The sequence below is a fragment of the Hemicordylus capensis genome, chromosome 4 (assembly GCF_027244095.1).
Source record: "Hemicordylus capensis ecotype Gifberg chromosome 4, rHemCap1.1.pri, whole genome shotgun sequence".
NCBI classification, from domain to species: domain Eukaryota; kingdom Metazoa; phylum Chordata; class Lepidosauria; order Squamata; family Cordylidae; genus Hemicordylus; species Hemicordylus capensis.
Genome location: NC_069660.1, coordinates 87,064,312 through 87,083,813, shown reverse-complemented (window position 1 = coordinate 87,083,813; position 19,502 = coordinate 87,064,312). Strand labels below are relative to the sequence as shown.

Sequence of the window (19,502 nt, the reverse complement as noted above, 5' to 3'; positions counted from 1 at the left end):
GACTCAATGTCTGGATAAAACAAACCAGTCAATAACACCTGTCTGACTGTGTAAACAAGAAATAATAATAATAAGACCATTTTAACTCCATTTCTTTCTCGGAAATTCTCCCACACATTTGGGAAATCAGCAGTTAGCTAGATCTCTGACTTTGTACTACAGTCAGATGATGTACTTCTATTTCCGACAGTCAGGGATTCTCCACTTTGGGAAGTCTATATAAAAAAAGAACGGTGTCCTTTCACAAGCAGACACACACTCACACACACACACCACCCAACAAATCTTCTGTGTGGAAAATTTATATCCTCTCTGCCCTTTCAAGACAATGGGGTAATTCTCACAATCACTGAGACCAGGCGGGGAGGGTACAGAGGAAAGACTGCTTTTAATTCACTTCCCCCCAGACAATCAAGTTCTTCTGTTGGGAGTGCAAACTGCGCTCCCAGATAAGTAGCGTTGCATGCCTGAGCTCTGAAGGCCAGGATGATGCATCCTGGCCCCCAGAGATCCCACAATGCACCATGCAAGTGCATTTCAGGACACCCCCCCCCCACTAACAGCTGGGATCCCACTCCTGTGCCAGCACCGGCTGGGAGCAGGTGGTACTCACACACATGAGCAGTCAGCCCGAGTTAAGGGTGCACTTGTGCCCTTAACCTTGATTCACTGGTGGGCTCCACAGGCAGGTTTGCTGCCGTGGCGGTGCCAGGATCCACATGGATCCAAGTGGTTCTCAAGGGTAGCCAAGCCTGGGCTTGGCTGCTCATGAGAACAGCCTCAATATTTGTGATCACACATGACTCCATGTTTAAGAAATAAGGTCTGATATGCTCCAACACTAGCAGAAAGTTGAGTCAGTTCCTGATTAAATCAGAATAAGATATTCGTAACAGTAATGGGTTAATCCACACATCACAAGAACCGCTTGCTTAGGTTTTAAAAAAATAAAATAGCAGCCATGAGAAGGATAGTTGATCAGGACTATGCTATGGGTAGGCTTTAACCCTTTGTCCTTGCCATAGAGTAGACCCAACTCAGATCAGAGCCCCATGGCTATCTACCCCAGGAGGAAAGCAAATATATTGTTTTACAACAATGGCAATTGCCATGGTCACACTGAGATAGTTGAACTGGGATTTCAAAAAGCTAAACAATTCACTCCTGAGCATACTTTAAAAGATCAGAATGTTAATCTCTAAACACACATCCTTGTGCTCAGTAATTCTACACTTACTAGAAAGTGGGAGCAAATAGGTGGATCATTCCATTCTTGCTTTGCGCTGTTGAAATATTTCCTCTGCGCTATATAGGCAGGAACAGAATATGGAAACAAGTAGGTCATTCTGTAGGACAGTGAAATGCTCTTAGTGGCCAAAACAGAAATAGCCTTCTACCTTTGGCCAAGGTACCAAAAAACAAACCCCAGATTTAGACTTAGGCCTCTGGACAGAACTTCTACAGGGCGTTTTACAGGTCACCCACTCAGCAGTGGCAAAATGCTTCAGTTCAGGCAAATTGCATTCAAAACATAAATAGCAAAGTGCCCAGCAGGGGGAGCAGTCTTGCAAAAACTAACAGCAGAAAAGACAGCAACCCCGGACATACGACATTTTAGCAATAAATTGCACTGATTAAATCCGAAACAAGGCATTGGAAATGTGAACAGCTGACCCTGCTGTCAGCATAGGGACTGTGGTGTCACAACACAGGAAGTGTGGAAGCACACTTCAGAGATACATCATAACCCTGTTGCAAGGTCTAATCTGGAAAGCGCCCTGATGCACAAGGTGCACTTTGCCAAAGTTCCCTCTACCACACAACCAGAGATACAAGAGCCCTGCCTCTTTTCCATCTGGTCACCCTAGTGTCTTCTCTCCCCTGCACTAAATCCATAATCATTGAGAAACTGCACAAAGCTAATGCACAATGTAGAAAAATCCCAGTGAAGCAGCAGCAGACCCTATACAAATATGATGAATATTTATATATCACTTTTCAACCAAAGTTCCCAAAGCGGTTTACATAGATATAAATAAAGGGGCTGCCTGTCCCCCAAAGGTCTAAACACACACACACACACACGACAGACCAGCAACAGCCACGGGAGGGATGCTGTACTGGAGGACCAGTTGCTCTCCCCTTGCTGTGCTGAGACAACAGGACCAGTTGCTCTCTGCCTGCTAAATAAAGAGAACCGCCATTTTAAGAAGGTGTCTCTTGGCTCAGTTACTTAGCAGGCGGAGTTTATCCTGCTAACTGAGCAAGTTTACCCTGTAAACCTCCTAGTTCTCTTTTGTTACACGGTGGGGGCGGAGGGCAGTTATCAGAAGCTAATAAAACAGGCATCCCTAAACTACAACCCTCCAGATGTTGCTGAACTACAATTCCCATCACTCCCAGCTACAATGTATTGTGGCTAGGATGATGGGAATTGTAGTTCAGCAACATCTGGAGGGCTGCAGTTTGGGGATGCCCGTACGAAAAGCTTTATCCCAGTCATTTGTTTATTTATTTATTTATTTATTTATTTAAAAAAATATTCCAGCAATGTACTTGACATCACTCTGAAAACATTCCTTTCAGGCCCAGAGCAACTGTCCTTGATCACAGTTGTGTTTGCTTTCAAAAACCAAGGGCAAGGCAGGCACTCCTTCAGCAGTACAGGTACCAGGCTGGGTAATGTTCATGGACTAGATCAAAGGAAGAATCGTAGCAATTTAACAGCTCCCCGCTTCTCATTATGGTTTCTCTGCAAAGGGGAATGAGCCAGAGATCAGTTGCTAACTTCAGTCTCCAGAGCAACACAAGTGAGGACAGCTTGATTAAAATGGACTCTGGCAACAAGCTGAGGGCAGCATACCTTGTTGCTTTCAAGAGACAAGAGCACACATTCCATACATTCTCTTAATGGAAGAAGAGTGTGATTCTGGGCATTACCCAACAGAAGGTGCTTGCTGGACAGACTCAAAGGACCAGAGCTTGCCTCAAAAATATAGACGTAGGAATACCCCTTTCCCACATGACACAGAGAGGAAACACAGGAATGCATGTGTCTGTGACCCAGGTTGCCAACTTATAAGAGACAAAATTCTGATACTTGGGTGGGGCAGATGGGCAGACTCCAACTGGCCAGAGGCAGAGCCCACCCTTACCTCTGTTCCACTAAGGCAAGGTCCTCCAGCTGTTGCTGAACTACAACCCCATTGTCCTCAGCCACAGTGGCCAGTAGTGAGGGATGATGCAAGCTGTAGTTCAACTGCTGGAGGGCCAGGTTTGCCTGCCCCTGAAATAAGGTATACAGCCGTCACATGTGCTTAAAGTCGTCTGTTACAGAGCAATATCAGGATCCATGATATTGATCCCTACCCAGCCCAATCCAGGCTGCAGCAGTATCACAAGCACAAACAAGAACGAGAAAGGCATGCAGAGCAAATAAGTCAGCCATATGTCTAACATACACATATGCAGACTATTCTCATGAGTGAAACTTTTAGAAGACATTCTTGAAAGATTTTGCCCACTCTACAGATGGGAATCAATGAGGCTGAAGGTCTGACCCAAAGACAATAAATGCCAGAGCATTCAGACACACAACTAATCCTAGAAAACCAGTCGGGGGTAGACACACAGAAAAGCAGAAGGGCACAGAGCTGTCACACACACAGAGGCAGGCCACTCCTTATGAAGCTGGCCCAGCTGAGAAACTGCAGCTGCACCACCATCACCAAGCAACCAGGCCCAAAGGAAACCAGAGGGAAGGGGAGTCTCAAATCAACCCAGCTACTGTTGCCAGGACAGGCCTACTGCTGTTGGGAGAGGTGGTGGGCACTGGTAACAAGCCAAGTCCAATGACATCCACAGTGGTTAGGACTTGAGAGCAGGCATGCCAGGACCAGGCAAGCAAGTGGATAGGCTGTACCCAGCCAGCATGGAAGGGCCTCCTTCTACCAAGCTAAATGAGAACTCAAAAGGGTTTGAAGCCTTGCAAAGCCAAGCCCCTAACAAGTTCCCAAGGTGTAGCTTTGTTAACCCTACCCAGGGCAGGATCTCAGCAACAACTGGCAGTGGTGGTGGTGGCGATGACTGGGCAGGTGGCAGTGAACAAAAGGTAACTGCAATAAGGAAGCAGTTAGTTTATCTATTGCTGTTTTAAACATAGCACATAGGCCAGGTTCAGTTGTAACATGAAACCAGAAGTCCCTTTACCTCCAGTTTTGCTAACCAAATGTGCAAACGTGGCAAACTGCAGTTAAAGGAGGAAACGGACCTGCAGTTTTCCTCCCCAAACTCCAATTGTTACTTTCGGTTCTCTCAAAGTTTCGTTCTCTAGAAGTTTCTCCCCTGCGAACCTGGCAAAGAGGCACCTTTTTAACATGGTGACTCTCTCTATTTAGCAGGGGGAGAGTAACTGACCCTATCCACCCCCAGCATAGTACCTCCAGTGGATGTTGCTGGTATCTATCTTATGTTTATTTTTAAATGGGGAGCCCGTTGAGGACAGGGATCCATCTTTACTTATTTTTTCTCTGTGTAAATCACTTTGGAAACTTTTGTTGAAGAGTGGTATATAAATGTTGTTGTCATCATCCCAACCTCTGGTTTGGTGGGGCCAGCGTTACATGCAAACACTGGCAATGCTATTAGGCCTTCTTCCAAACTGGAGCCAAGGGAGGAAACTCCTCCCTTCCTCCAGCTGCTATTGGTTATGCGGGCTGTCCTTCAGGAAAGAAGGAAGCCCACATAGCCAGCTCCGCCACCTCTCTGCAGCCTTGCTGACTGCAGAGAGCCCCCCCCCCCGTCTGAACGTGGACAAGGGAGCTGGAGGTGGGGGCAGTTCCATGATACGTCTTAACCTGGCCATATACAACCTTCCGGGCTACCTGTTGTGCCTTGTTCCTATGACTGTTCAAAGGAAATAATTTTGTACAACTAAAATGAGGAGCAGGAGGGGAGGGGGAGCTGACTTTCCCACTTCAGACCCCTGTGTTGTTCAGCAGCCATCAAAAATCCCCAAAGGTCAGCCAATTGGGAAACAGATCCAACAAAGTTCAGCTGGCAACTGACCAAAGCAGATTTGTTCTGCTCCATTTTGTGGGATATACTCAAGCCAGGGAGGACATCAAGAGGATCCGGTGTCCCCTTCTCCCAATTCTAGTCCATCATCTAGTTCAGTGTTCTTTATTGTAAGGACCAGGAGCCAGTGGCAGCTCCCATCAACCCTACGTGTGGCTCGCCAACTAATTTTTTATGAGGTCTCTGTGAGACTTTGGCCAAAGCAGAATACTCTGCATACAATTCCCATGGCGCCATGTGGAGGCGACTGCTCTCACTATACAGAGTTGCACTTTGCCCAGCACCGCTGGGATTTCTTTAATGGAAATGGAGCCCTTGAGCCCCTGCATCATCTTGGAAGGCTTGCACAGAGGCCCTCCCAGCAATGTAAAACGTGCAATACCGCACAGAGGTCAGCACAGTGGGAAATGGCTCTTGCATTGCAGATCTTTTGCCAAAGCAGCCCCAGCTTGAAAAACAATGAAGATCATTACTCTAGTTGTACCGAGGTATTTTACCAGAGCAGGGCTCATCTTACTGCTTGCTAGTGTTGACATGAACAGTTTGGGATCAGGGAATCACCCTCTCTTAAGGGAAAAAGTACCAACAGTCCCTCTGCTCTCTCCTTACTTCAACTAATCTCTCAACAATAAAAGGAACTAAGAGTTCATTAAATATAAACTTGTGCTATCGAGTCAGTGTCAACTTCTGGCGACCACAGAGCCATGTGGTCTTTAGTAGAATACAGGAGAGGTTTACCATTGCCATCTCCCGCACAGAAGGAGATGATGTTTTTCAGCATCTTCCTATATCGCTGCTGCCCGATATAGGCATTTCCCATAGTCTGGGAAACATACAAACAGGGATTCAAAACAGCAGCCTCTTTCTCCCTAGGCAAGTTACTTTCCCGCTGTGCCATTAGGTGGCTCAAGTTCATGAGGGGTGTCTAAAACACAACTGATTCATGCTAACACAGTTTCAGAGTCGGAGACTTCTCCTACAGACATCTTAGGACCAGACTCTCTACAGAAATAGAGTTCAGATTTTCCAAGGCCTTCAAGAATGACAACTATGTAAGTGTTGAGTCAGGTCATAAGAAAAAGCAAGTGTGCAATGGCCTATTTAAGAGCATTCGTGGAGAGTCCCTATCCATGTTGAGACCATGGCAGGGGTAGGAGGGCTTTAAGTTGATGCCCACCATGGGCCCAGCACAAAGGGGTGTGCATGAACTAGTTGCTGCAGTTCGGTCCGAATTCAGACCAAACTGCAGGTACGTGAACTGATTCAACAAACCAGCTTGAACTTGTTAGTGTTTGAACTGGCATGGTTCGTGGCAGTCTGTTTCATGAACGAACTGGTTCTGCACATCCCTACCTGCACATGCTATTGGCTCCAGAAAAGAGGTCCGATTGGATCCAATGGGAGTTTTTCCTCCAGGGCAAAATTGCATGCACAGTCCCCAATAGAGACTGGGACTGTGGTGGGGGCTTAGTTTAAACCTCTCCTCCCCACCATGGCCCTAAGCCCCCATGAATGCTCTTTAATAGGCTGGTGCAGTTGGAACCTCTAACACACACTACTCTGATACACATCACCATGGCAAGTGGAAGTGGGCCCTCCCAGCACCAGGAAGGGCATCACCTCATCTCCCCACAGGGCATCATCTCACCTACTACCACCACCACCTCCTCCTTTACATTGCTGCCACCAAGAGTACACATAAGAGAGAAACAGATGGTGCTAGATGCCCACTGCAGGCAGCAGGCACCCAACATTGGCGGTTTTTCCTCACGGCACCAGTTGGTGGGGGGAGGGGTCTCTCTTGTGCGAGAGACCACTAATTCATCATTACATTTTTATACCACCTTCCATTAAAACAATCTCAAGGTGGTTTACAAAACATTTAATATAAGACTATACTGTTACACAATAAAAATGTCAGATTGGGATATAAAAATACAAATCTAATTAAAAGTTTTTAAAATTTACACAATAGGACCATAAAATACAGAGCAACAGCAACAAAAACACTCATATAAAAGCCTGGGTAAAGAGCCATGATGTCATTTGCTTTCTAAAAGCTGTGATGGAGACTGAAGAGCAAATGGGAGAGCATTCCAAAGTCTGGGGGCAGAAACTGAGAAGGCCCTGTCCTGTGTGCATGACAGCCGAGCCTCCTGTCCAATGACCTTGTCAAGCAGGCAGAAACCCTTGGGATCAATCAGCAAGCACAGCAAGAAACCACCTGTGCTGGACACCTGCTGCTTGCTCCAGCAGGTATCTAGCATTTGTGGTGTCTCTTGCCATGATGCTCTCTCACACATATGCACGAGCCCACCAGTTAGTCGGTGCAGTGAGAGAAACTGCCAGTGCTGGATGCCTGTGGCTGGCATCCAGCACCTTCCATTTCTCTTGCACCTGGATGCAGAGTCAGGTGGCTGGGGGTGGAGCCAATTACATGGGGGTAGGGCAACATCAGCACCTGACCACACTGGGGCAGAGCCAGCAAGGCTTGTGTGGCAGCCAGGCATGAGTTGCTTGCTACTAGTTTCCTCATCTAGAAATGGTTCTGCTTTCATGGTAAGATTGAAGAGGGTGTGCTCAGACTATCTCCTGATGCTCCCCAGTCAGCATTTCAGTTAAGCGCTGGGTGGGTGCCTCTCTCTTCACCTCACTGGGAGCAAGGCAGGGAAACAAGCCCCCAGCCAGCCACCACTTGAACAAAGCATCAGCTGGACAGGAGAGGGATGTGCCTTGCATTCCCAGACAGAGAATGAAACACACACTGGCTGGATGCAGGAAGGGGCTGGCAGCACTGTGCCAGGGAATGTCATCCCCTTCCACAGCCAGGGAATGTCATCCCCTCTTGTCCCATAGTGGCTGCGCCCCGGAACATGTATGCAGCAGCCCCAGATTTGAAAACAAATCCTCGCCCCTCTGTCTTTCAGAGGCCCATTGCCAAGTATCTCTTGGCACTCAACGCAAGCACTGAAGCCCTGCGTTTGCCTACAGTTGTATTCCCTTGCTTTTAATCTTTCTAGTCTCAGGTCCAGCAGGCATAATGTCTAAGCCCTAGCAGCTAGCCTGCTCCATTTGAAAATGGTCTTGAGCTTCCCAAAAGGAAGATAATTAGGATGGAACTCTGAGATTTAAGTGAGTTGACTATGAATTACAGTAACATATGTTAGAACTCTCCATATAACCAATACTATCCACCTGAACACATGTTCACATGCAGATTAGAGGCCCTTGAACAGGCAGCCTTGTGGGATCTATTTTGTTTTTTGTCAGAGCCCTGATCTCCACCAACTGGAGCCAGATGCAAAGCAGAGTTCCGGGAACAAAGCCAGATGCAAAATGGTGGCTCATAGGAGCAGTGCCAATTACAACCTGAACCCAATTATCCATACACTGAAATAGCTTATACATACAACTCCAAGTCTGCACATGTATGCTATCAGGAATTCTAACACAAAACTGGTCAAGAGAACTGCACACAGACTTGGTCACAGGCAGCCAATTCATACTCACACTTAGGAAGACAGAGGCTGAAATGTTGGCAGCCATGGCAGAGAATTCTTTTTAAGAACTTGCTATAGTTAAACAATGGTGAGTCCTACACTCTAGCTCATTGTTTCTCAACCACCAGTCTGCAAGGCATTGGGTACTGGTCCGTGAGACATCACTAATAAAAATCACCCCCCCAAAAAAACCCACCAATTTCCGGCCGGCAGGGGCCGCTGGGAGCTCTCTGGAGCTCATTTCCAGGCAGCCCTCACTGCTCGATAACATTCATTTTGCTTCCATGACATGAATATTATCCAGCGGCAAGGATTGCCTGGAAATTAGCTCTGGAGAGCTGCCTGAAATTGTTTTTTGGGGGTGCTTGGGGGTGGGGGCAAGGGGGCAACCCCCTTACTAACAGCTGGTCTGGGAAACTGCACACGAATAATGTACTGGTCCATGACTCCAAAAACGTTGAGAGAGACTGCTCTAGCTGATCTACTACAAAACCACCTAGAGATCTACCTGCAGATCTCTACCTACCTTCTGCCATAGATCACTAACAACCCCCTTGACAATGTTGTGATCTCATTGCGCTCAGCATTCCTGGGTCACCTCACCAGTGCCTACCAGTGTCTCCATCTACTTCAGTTAAAGCCACAGTAGATTTAGGGAGCTATGTGCATGCAAACAGATCCTGGTTTCCCCAGCATAAGACTATGGCAAAGGAGTGAGTGTGAGCTAGTAGAAGAGCCTTCCTTTACTGAATTGCCGGGCATCAGTGGCACATGTAGGAGGATGGCTTCATTGCAACACTATTTACAACACAAGCATGAAACCAGTTCAACACGCACAGAAACTATAAAAGCCATTCAGCCTGCTCAGAGACAGGCTAGAGGTAAGTGAATACATTTTAATAAGTACTTTGGCTTGCGTCACAATGGCAATTTGACTACAGAATGCCATTTTGTGGGCTTTGCCTTTCTTTGCTTGAAGGCACACCCATAAGCAGTAATAAATCCAATAGGACCTTGTGCACTGTTTCTATTTGTCCTATGGGTGTGCCAGCTGCTGAAAGCAGCCAGAGTCACGAGGAAGTTCCCTGTAAGCCAGCCCTAGTATTGAGAGACTCTTCCACATTGTTCAGTACAAGACTGAGCCAAGCCAATACAGCTGTTGCTAGCATGGGTTGGCAGGCTTCAGTCTCACTTCAGTCTTGCCCAGCATATTAAAAAAGTTACAGGATCCACCATGTTAGTCCTGACTAAACTCACTGAAATCAATGAGACAAGATAGTCATAGCTAATATAAGACCCATTAACTTCAGTTAGACTTAGTTATGACTAACTTAATCTGGATCCTGCCCACAGTATACTAGTCCCAACATGAGATCAGAAGTGGCCAGCAAGTCATCTAATCCGGAGATGTTGACCATGAAAATAAGGGTCCATGTATGATAATTTGGCAGAAGATCTGCGATTGGATTCTTCACTTTAAGGGGGGAAAGGGTAAATAGTCATGAGTAAGGGGTAGTGCTGAATCTGATTTAGGATTGCAGCATTGGGAGAAACTTATGTTCTCCTTCAGGCCATTTCCCCCAAAGAAAATTAACCTCTCCCCAAATACAAAGCTGCTATTTGTCTCATGGGGGGAAACACACAGATACCCATTAACTAGCCACCTTCTGCCATCTTAAATTGTGCTTTAAAAGTCTTCACAAACCCTGGTTATAATAAGTATATTCACATTAATTCAACTGACAAAGTCCACTAAAGGTTAGTAATATGGTAACACATACCTAACCATCAATTACATATCTGATTAACATGCTGTCAAGAAGATGATCTAATCTTTCTTGTACAAGATCTATTCCATCTGGAGCAGTTTGTAGTTCCCTTCAGTTTGAAGATCCTTATGTAAAGCAGTCCTAATTGTGTTTACTGAGAATTAAGTACACCAGTGATTACAAACACAGAGCTACCATTAAAGAAGAGGTTTCGTTTCACTCAACAATACTTCTTCAAGGACACCAGGAGCCTCACTGCTAATTTCTAGAGAAATAGGTTAAGTACTTACCACTATGGCCAGGTTAAACAAGACCATCATGACTTTTAAGAAAGTGAAGCAGCTCATCTTGGTATCTGTAAAAAAAATATGTTTAAATATTTGCAGAAATATTAATACTCAGAATAGCTTACAAAGTTTTAAAAACAAATTTTGAAACACACACTACTATGATGGGATAGTATATGCCCCAGGCCAACACATAGCCAGGAAGGCTGGAAATCCTCATCACTAGACAAAGAAGTTATTTACCTCAAGGTAACAATCCTGGGGTAACTATCTCTGAATCTAAGTTGTGTGAGCAAAGCCAGCACCAGCACAAGGTTCACAGAGCCCCTCAGGCAACTGCCTTTGTGGGCCCCCTAAGCCATCGCTCAGGTGGGGTGCTCCATTGGTGGACATCTCTCTCTCTTTTTTAACCTTTAATGTAGTATCCTTCCTATTGCATTGCTCAACATGTGGGTTTGGGCATCTATCTATCTATCTAAGACGTACCCGTGGCTAATCCCATACGTGGCAGCTCTCACAAGAGTTCATGAGCAGCTGCCGATTAGTCATGGGGACAGGGAAGAAAATGGCGGTGGCGCTGGCTGGCCAGAGATGAGGGATGGTGAAGCGGCAGCGGCCAGAAGGAGGCCAGCTGCCGGAGGGCAAATGAGCTGGTGGGGTGGGAAGAATGAACTGGGGTGGGGGGGGCAGAGACAGGGAGAACTAGGGGTGCAGATGCTCTGCACCAGGTCAGCTAGTTGGCAATAAATCAGTAAAAGAGAGGTGCCAGCCACCAGCACAGCTGTCTCTCTGGGCCACTGTCACCATTGCTAAAGTAAGCCTCCCCCAAACCCCTGTGGAATTTAGTGTAACAGCATCAGTCCAGAGCACTCTTGGGCAGCCATGTTGTCAGCTGGCACCTTTTTGTCTAATAATAATGCCACTCCCATGGCTGTGTCCAGGGAACATTGCATTATAGATACAGAACAACAGTGGCCACTAACACAGCTGCCAAGGAGTGCTCTGGATTACTGATAAAAACCCCACAAGGATTTGGGGGAGGCTTAGCTTGGTGGTAGCAGCAACGGCTTGGGAGTGTTTCTCAGCACTCTGGTGGCAGCATCTTTTCTCACCAGAGCCTCATGGCTTAGCTATAAGCTCGCTGCCAGTGCCCAAGCTGTCCAACCCCGATGAACCCTTCAGACAATCATCCTACCTGCCCTGCTCTCAAACTGAGAAAGTTAGATTGCTAGGCAAATTTTAAAAAAATCAGCTTTGGAGAGCTGAAACCAAGTGATCTCTCAGATTCAGGGCACAGTATCCAGATTATGGTCTGTTCCTAGACAAAGTCTCAAAAGGTCACTTTGTGAAGTTCAAGGTTACTTCCTTCTTGATAAGCACAAGTTGAACTACTGCCTTCAAGACAGTTTGTTGGGCAATATTCATATGGCTTTTCCTCCCATCAAAAGGCAGGGGATGGGGAGGCACTGCCCTAGCACACTATTGCAAAGGAGAAGAGCCCCTAAAAAGTGAGACTAAAATCCTTTTCCTAAGCACTACTATCTTTAGGATCATAGTCTTAAACAGTTATTATTTGAGACAGACATTTTTAGGAACACCACACTATATTCTACATAGCTTTAGGAGATAATTTATTGCATAAAGGAAACAAAAAATAAAGTTGCAACCAGTCACATCCCTTTATAATTTCTGGCAATGATTTCAACACAAGTCACCCAAAACCAGACTTTCATTTTTAAAGTAGGATTAAAAAATATACTATTTCTCTGCCTCTCACAAACAAGTTAAAAAGCCCATGTAATTAGAACATACATCAAACCCCTCCTACAGCAATTTCACAGGCAAACTATCCTATTACGTACATAACCACAGGACTCACCTTAAAGGACAGCAACCAACCCAGAAACAACCTGAACAAATTCTTACCACCTTTTCAGGTAACGCTATCAGCTTCTTAAGTAAACCACTAAAGCAGTTGTTGCTTCAGCCAATCAGAAACACCCCATTTCAGGCCAATGAAATCTCTTGAAGGGCAAAGGCCACACCCCTCAAACTCAATTTTTAAAAAGAAAAAGGCTATAGGTCTTGCAGCTTTCTTAATTCTTTACTGCTCTCTGGTGGCTATAGGTGAACATCTTTCTTAGCAGTGTACAAAGCTAAAATTCAAATGTGGGGTTATACTAGAATAGGACAACACAACTTGTGATGTACTTCACCGGATGCAGCCTGCAAGGGACATATTGTGGCCTGACATATGCTTGAACTTCCTTGTTTTTGAAATCTGAACTAGGTGGCTGACATTCAGACTAAATTACTTATCCCAGGAGTTACTCTAAAGGGCTACTTAATTTCAATAAGACTTCAAATGAGAAATTTAGTCAGGATGTCAGCCAGTATTTTATCAAGTCACCATCTGTTGGATTGCTAAGGTTGTCCACCAGCAGGAAAACTATTAGCCTGGCTAGTTTTTGGCAGTTCTGTCCCCCCAGCCCATTGTAGGAGTGGGAGATGGAAGTTAGGGTTGTGGTGTGTTTTTTTTAGCAATTTTGTTTTAAAATATTTTTATATACAGATGTGTATCAGGGCAAGGGAGACAGACCTGGCACAGTGGAAGACAGAAATTGGCATGTGTACTATTTCTGTTTCTCAGAACCAGCAAGAGAAATTGAACTTGCTTCTGCAAAACTGTCACACACTGGACCTCTCTTGCCATAACAAGTGGCACAGTTTTTGCTTAATTCATTTTCATGATGCATATCTTAAATGGCCTGCAATCTGTGACTCAATCAACTCACTTTCTCAAGCATAGATTTTAAGTTCTCTGACACAGATTCATGGATTGTTCTTCAGACTAGAAGCTTCATCAGTTCTCATCTGTAAAGTGGGTACATTGTTTTCCAAGTGCTTAGTACTTTAATAATATGCTGCATATAGAAGAACACGGGAAGCTGCCTTATACCAAGTCAGACCACTGGTCCATCTAGCTCAGTATTGTCTACTCAGACTGGCAGCAGCTTCTCCAAGGTTATAAGCAGGAGTCTGTCTCAGCCTTATCTGGAGATGCCAGATTGAGAACCTGGAACCTTCTGCACGCAAGCATGCAAATGCTCTTCCCAGAGCGGCCCCATCCCCTCAGGGGAATGTCCAACAGTACTCACATGTAGGGCCCTTTCGGACACAGCGTGAAACTACGGGTTGATGAACCCACAGACAATTGTCCAACTGCAGTCTGGCAGCCTCTGGTTTCTGGGCAGAGGAGCCCCACCCTCTTCTTGGTTCACTGTAGGGGTGTGCACCAAACCAGTTGGTCCGGTTCAGTTTGAGTCCGGACCAGACTTGAACTGGACTGCGCATGTTAGGTTTTGCACACCCTCGGACACCCCTCCGGCTCGGCTTGAAATCGGTGTGGGGGGGTTAAACTCACGGCTGGGTCCAGGTCATCTGGCGGCCTCTGGGGGTGGTGGTGCTGCCATGGCTGTGGGGGGGGGTGTCTCAGAAGATTCCCCCTCCCCCTGGTCTTCAGGCTTTTAAGGCCTGTTTTCAGGCCTTTTCTGGCCCTCTCTAAGCTAGCGGCAGCCGTTTTGACGACTGCCGGGCATGCACTCTGGCCATTTGCATGCTGGGAGAGGGTCAGAAAGGCCACCTAAGAGGCCTTAATGGCCTGAAGAAGACTAAGGGGAGGCAGCAGTGGGGAGGGGGGAACTTCTGAGAGCCCCTGCGACCACGGCAGCACCCCCGGAGGCCACTGGACAACACGGACTCACCGGTGAGTTTTTAAAAATATATATGTTTTTCCCCACAATTAGAGCCCCCAAACCAGCTTGGGAGGTTTGGCTTTAAGTCGAGCCAAGTTGAACCAAACTGGGCCCTGTTTGGCTCAAGGGCGAACCATTGAATAGTCCTGGTTCGTTGGTGAACAGGCTCAACCTCGAGCCGGTCTGTACATCCCTAGTTCAGCGAGGCTGAATCCCGGCAAGCCATGGGCCACTCACGTCACCAGACTGCGGGCAGGGTGTCAGGATGTTGGTAAGGTGGCTACCACTGGGCACAATCACTGAGGGGGCATGCCCAGCACAATCGTGCCTCTTCAGCCTCAATGGCTGCCTTCGGCAGACCAAAAACATTAAAACCTCTTCCTCACTGCACTCACAACAATGCCCTTGCAGGAAATTCCAAGCCATACAGTTATGCAAAAGCACAATTATTGATACCCAAGAATGGCAAGGGGCACTTCCACATAGCAACAGGATCTTGGGGGATACATGTGGAACAGCAACCGACAAAACTGGGGCGAGCGGTGGGTTGGTTGGTGGCTTGGGGTGGTAGTGCAAGGTGCGGTGCTCCAGAAAGGGTTATCTCGTGACACAACCAAACAGCTGCTCCTGCAGTCCAGGGTGGATCTCATGCAAATTAATTGGCAATGGTCTTTCTGAGAGATGCTACCTGCCCGGAAAGGTGGTGCCTCATGAAGGCATGTGACCTTAACCTTTGTTTGCAGGGGGGCGGATTAACTCGCATTCTCTGTATCCAGAGTTTAAAGGGGGGGCGTCTCCACACCTACTTTGTGCATTGTGAAGGGCTGTGGTAAGGTTTCCACTCTCCCCCCTCCCCCCGCTTAGCAATCTCTGAATCAAGGCATACCTCGCCATTTGATGGCAACCTGAGAGGAGCAAGGGGATTCTCCCTAGGGGGAATCTACTTGCTGGCCAACCAGCCATGATTATAAATAAAGAGCTGGGGAAATGGTTATTTATTATATAATATGAGGATCCCTGTGTTCTCCTTGCCGGTGCCCTCTTTAAAACTCCCTGGGAAAAGGCAGTCTTCCCTAGTTGGGGAGGCAGTTGGGGCCCCCTCCCCCCCTAGGAAGAGAGGATTCATCTCCTCTCTTCCCACCATAACTGTTCAAAGATAGATTAGATGCACCTCGCAATCACACATACAACTGCTGGGGCCTTTATCTCCCACAGAACCACCCATTCTGCTTGAGCTTGACAAAGAGGGAAGGGGTCTCTTGACAAGGGGAGAGAATAAAGGGGCTATTGGGACCCTCACTTCCAACTGCAGTTGTGTGATGGCAGACTGCAGCATTTTTCACCACACCTGCTGCCACCTGTGTTCCTGATTATTTCTGCTCAGGGTGTCAGCACAAGTACATTGGTCCTCAGTAACAGGGCATTCCTCCTGTGGGTTCAAAGCTACTCATTCAACACCCCCCACCATTCCCCCCACAATACACTCCACACAGCAGCCAACCTCCTCTTACCCATCCCACACCAGGTCCGTCGTCCCCCCCACCCCGTCACCCTTGGGGTGACTCTTCATTACAGTGCTAGCAGAGGAGAAGCAAAGATTTACATCTGGACTGGTTCAGACATTCCTTTCCCCATCCCTGCACACATGCCATGTAGTTAAAGGGCAGGTAACACAGACATAAGCACACAACACACTTTGTGGGCAAAATGTGAACACTTTATTTTTCCATCCAGTCCTTGAAGGTTACAAATGGACATGACCAATCCAGGTGTATCCTGGATTGGTCTTTTAAGGGGCCATATCTACGCCTGCTGGTGGTATCCAGCCTTCTCCCGATTTAAGAGCTACATGCTCTTCCAGCACTACATACCTGCCTACCTTGCTGGTGGGCTGCTGGAAGATGCTGTGACAGCTGATTTCATTGCCCATGCCTCATTGCTGCTGCCCTGGATCCTCTTCAGCAGAGCTGTGGCTTCCACTGGCTCTGCATCCCCATCTTGCCTGGGAATCTGGCTGCTCCTGTTCTCACTTCCTGCTGGGGCTGGCAGATCCGAGTGGTCCAGCAGCAGGACATTTCCCCTGGACTCACAGATGTTTGCAGCAGGCCACTATAACCTTTGGGACTATATCCTCCTCAACATCCAGCAAAGTGTACAGGGTGCGCCATTGGGCCTTCAGCTTCCCAAAAGCCTGCTCCACCACATCTGCATGCAGCTATGCCAGAAGTTGAAATTCCTCTTGAAGGTGCTTTCAGGTGCATGGTAGTGGGGTCACTAGCCACTTCTGAAGGCTGTATCTTTGGTCCCCAAATATCACAGGCTTCACACACTGGCCAACGACAAGCAGGGGTGGTTCATTTATCCAAGTCCTGGTCCAGAAAATTGCTGTGTCATGGCTTCTCCCAGACACCCCAGCATAGATATCCTTGAGCTGCCTAGTGTCTACAACATCTTGCAGGGTCATGGTGTAGTAGTGCTTGTGGCCAGGGGCGCATCAAGGAACTGCCCAGCTGTGAGAGCCCCCACATGCGAGGCCCGACCAAAACCTCCTTTGTGGTGCCCGCCCCACCAAAGCTCCGCTTTTTAAAAAACTCTTTACTGTGGCCAAGGGGTGGCTGCAGGGGGGAGCGGAGCAGTGCTTCTCCCTTCTCCCCCACTCCAGGAGTGACACTGAACCCATCTGTTTGGGCCAGCGTCTTTAAGCAACTGCAAAGTGCAACCGTGCAGTTTAGAGATCACCGCAAGCCCGTGATGCCGCAGTCTCACCTTGCAGTTGTTTAAAGACACTGGCCCAAACAGATGGGCCTTTCTGGCCCTCTCCCAGCTACGGCAGCCATTTTGAAGACCACCACGCATGCACACTGGCCATTTGTGTGCCTGGAGCCGGGAGAGGGCCAGAAAGACCCCCAAAGAGGCCTTAACGACCTGAAGAAGACTGGGGGGGAGGCAGCGGTGGGGGGGATCTTCTGAGACCCCCGACAGCACCGCCGGGGGAAGGAGAAGGACTGCTCCCCTCCCCTCCACAGCCACCCCTTGGCCGCGGTGAGTTTTTTTTAAAAAAGCAGAGCTTTGGCAGGGCAGGAGTGGAGTGGCTGCTGGAGGCTCCCGGCCCCAGCCATTTGGAGGCTCCCCCAGACCTTGGAGGACCAGACTGGGTCCCCAAGGTCCAGGGGTTAGTGCTCCTCTGCATGTGGCTGTAGTACTCGGCATGGCGCGGGGCCGGTGGGAGGAACTAAAATCTCCACGGGTGTTCTGCCTATACAGCTAATAATGGTGGGAGACCCCTTCTGCAGAAATCCTGCCATCACCTCCTGTGGGTCGCAGACCCGGATCACGTCTTCAAGGAACAGCTCACCCAAAAGGCGGACCACTTCCCTGAAAATTTCACATGCTGGTGAGGTGACAACTGCAAACAAAAGAGCCCCTGGTGGCGCAGTGGTAAAACTGCCGCCCTGTAACCAGAAGGTTACAAGTTCGATCCTGACCAGGGGCTCAAGGTTGACTCAGCCTTCCATCCTTCCGAGGTCGGTAAAATGAGTACCCAGAATGTTGGGGGGCAATATGCTAAATCATTGTAAACCGCTTAGAGAGCTTCCAGCTATAGAGCGGTATATAAATGTAATTGCTATTGCTATTGCTATTGCTAAACAGGTTCCTGAGTAGTTGGAACTGGCAGCCAACTTGTACAGCATGCTCCACACTTTTTGAACACTTGCCCCGGCAGCTCTGGATCATGCAGTCAATCCATTGCAGCTGCTCCCCCTGTGCTCCCCAAGGTTGGAAGAGCCCACAATAACTCCCTCCTCTGCCAGGTTCTATGTCTGTCTTCCTCTGCCACATGGTGAAGGGGCATCTCCAATGTGCTGTACACAGCCACACTGGTGCCAGGCCCTCCATTGAAAAAATGTTCATTGATGCCAGGCAAGGAGGTGGGATTTGGCTGAACACACTCCAGAGACTTTGCAGTGCACAGATTCCCAGATGGGCACCTTGCATCTCCTAGATGTGTGTGTCGGTGTGTGCCCTTCGGCCTCCTTGCTTAGCATGTAACAATAGGTAGTGTTCCTGCAGAGGAGAAAAGAAGTAGCAAGCATGACTTGTCCTCTTAGCTATCAGGGTCTACCTTGGTTGCATATGAAAGGGAGACTAGAAGTGTGAACACTGTAAGATACTCCCCTCAGGGGCTGGAGCCACTCTGGGAAGAGCACCTAGGTTCCAAGTTCCCTCTCTGGCATCTCCAAGATAGGGCTAAGAGATATTCCTGCTTGAACCCTTGGAGAAAATGCTGCCAGTCTGTGAAGACAATACTGAGCTAGATGGACCAATGGTCTGACTCAGTATATGGCAGCTTCCTATGTTCCATGGATGAGGGGTGGTTGGTGATGTGTTTCCTGTTGCCCATGCCTTGCCAGGCTTCAGGAGGGAAATGTTCTGGGGTGTGCTTGCCTCCTGGGCACAAACCTCACCCTACATTGGGCACCCTGAACACCCATCATTTACAGTTTGTGCATGGGGTCCCTCCTTCAGGCACCTCTAGCATTGCCCAGGGGTGGGGGATGGTTCCTTCTGTCAGCAACTTCTGTAAACAGGGCCACTGAAACCATGGTGTCTCTTTTGCTACAAGTGAAAACCCCAATCTCACCCTTTGGAGTGCACCCAGGAAGAGGTGCAACCATAGCTCCTGTTGATCACCTTTGAGTGGTGAAGGTGACTTTGGGGGACATCTTGTGGGGTTAACTGATGGGCACCCACTCTCCAGTGCACTTCATGGAATGCTTGTAACTCACCACCAGTACAGGCATACAACAATATTCCCAACTGGCTGAGCATGCAAGCCCCCACTCCTGGTGCCAAAGGGGCAAGCAGTGCCCTTTTGGATGGTGCAAAAATCTCCGTTCCATGTACTGAAGGAAAGTGGGACCCACCCAGTGAGGGATTTGTTCGGAGAAGTAGTCAGTGCCCACCACCACCACCACCCAGAATCAAAAGGTAGAAAGTGCAGCCCTGTTCTTCCACCTGACATTTGGGTGCAAGCAACTTTGTGGTGGCAACCACACCTGCAATCTGATAAGTTTGCAGAGAGTGGGAGCAAAGGCTTTACCCAAGAAGTACAGG

At 47.9% G+C, this 19,502-nt stretch overlaps 1 protein-coding gene across 2 annotated transcripts in view; it reads right to left on the bottom strand.

Annotated features, from left to right (window-relative positions):
• The window catches only part of TSPAN1 (tetraspanin 1), a 51,568-nt gene that overhangs the window by 13,881 nt on the left and 18,185 nt on the right, over positions 1 to 19,502 (bottom strand). The window contains exons 1-2 of one of the 2 annotated variants that reach the window (XM_053242702.1): positions 12,512 to 12,616; positions 10,636 to 10,700 (exon numbers count right to left, since the gene is read on the bottom strand). In XM_053242702.1, coding sequence (XP_053098677.1) covers positions 10,636 to 10,692 — 57 coding nt within the window. In that variant the 5' untranslated portion in view covers positions 10,693 to 10,700; positions 12,512 to 12,616. Of the gene's footprint in view, positions 1 to 10,635; positions 10,701 to 12,511; positions 12,617 to 19,502 lie in introns of those variants that run through there. The other variant, XM_053242703.1, reaches the window with a different exon arrangement.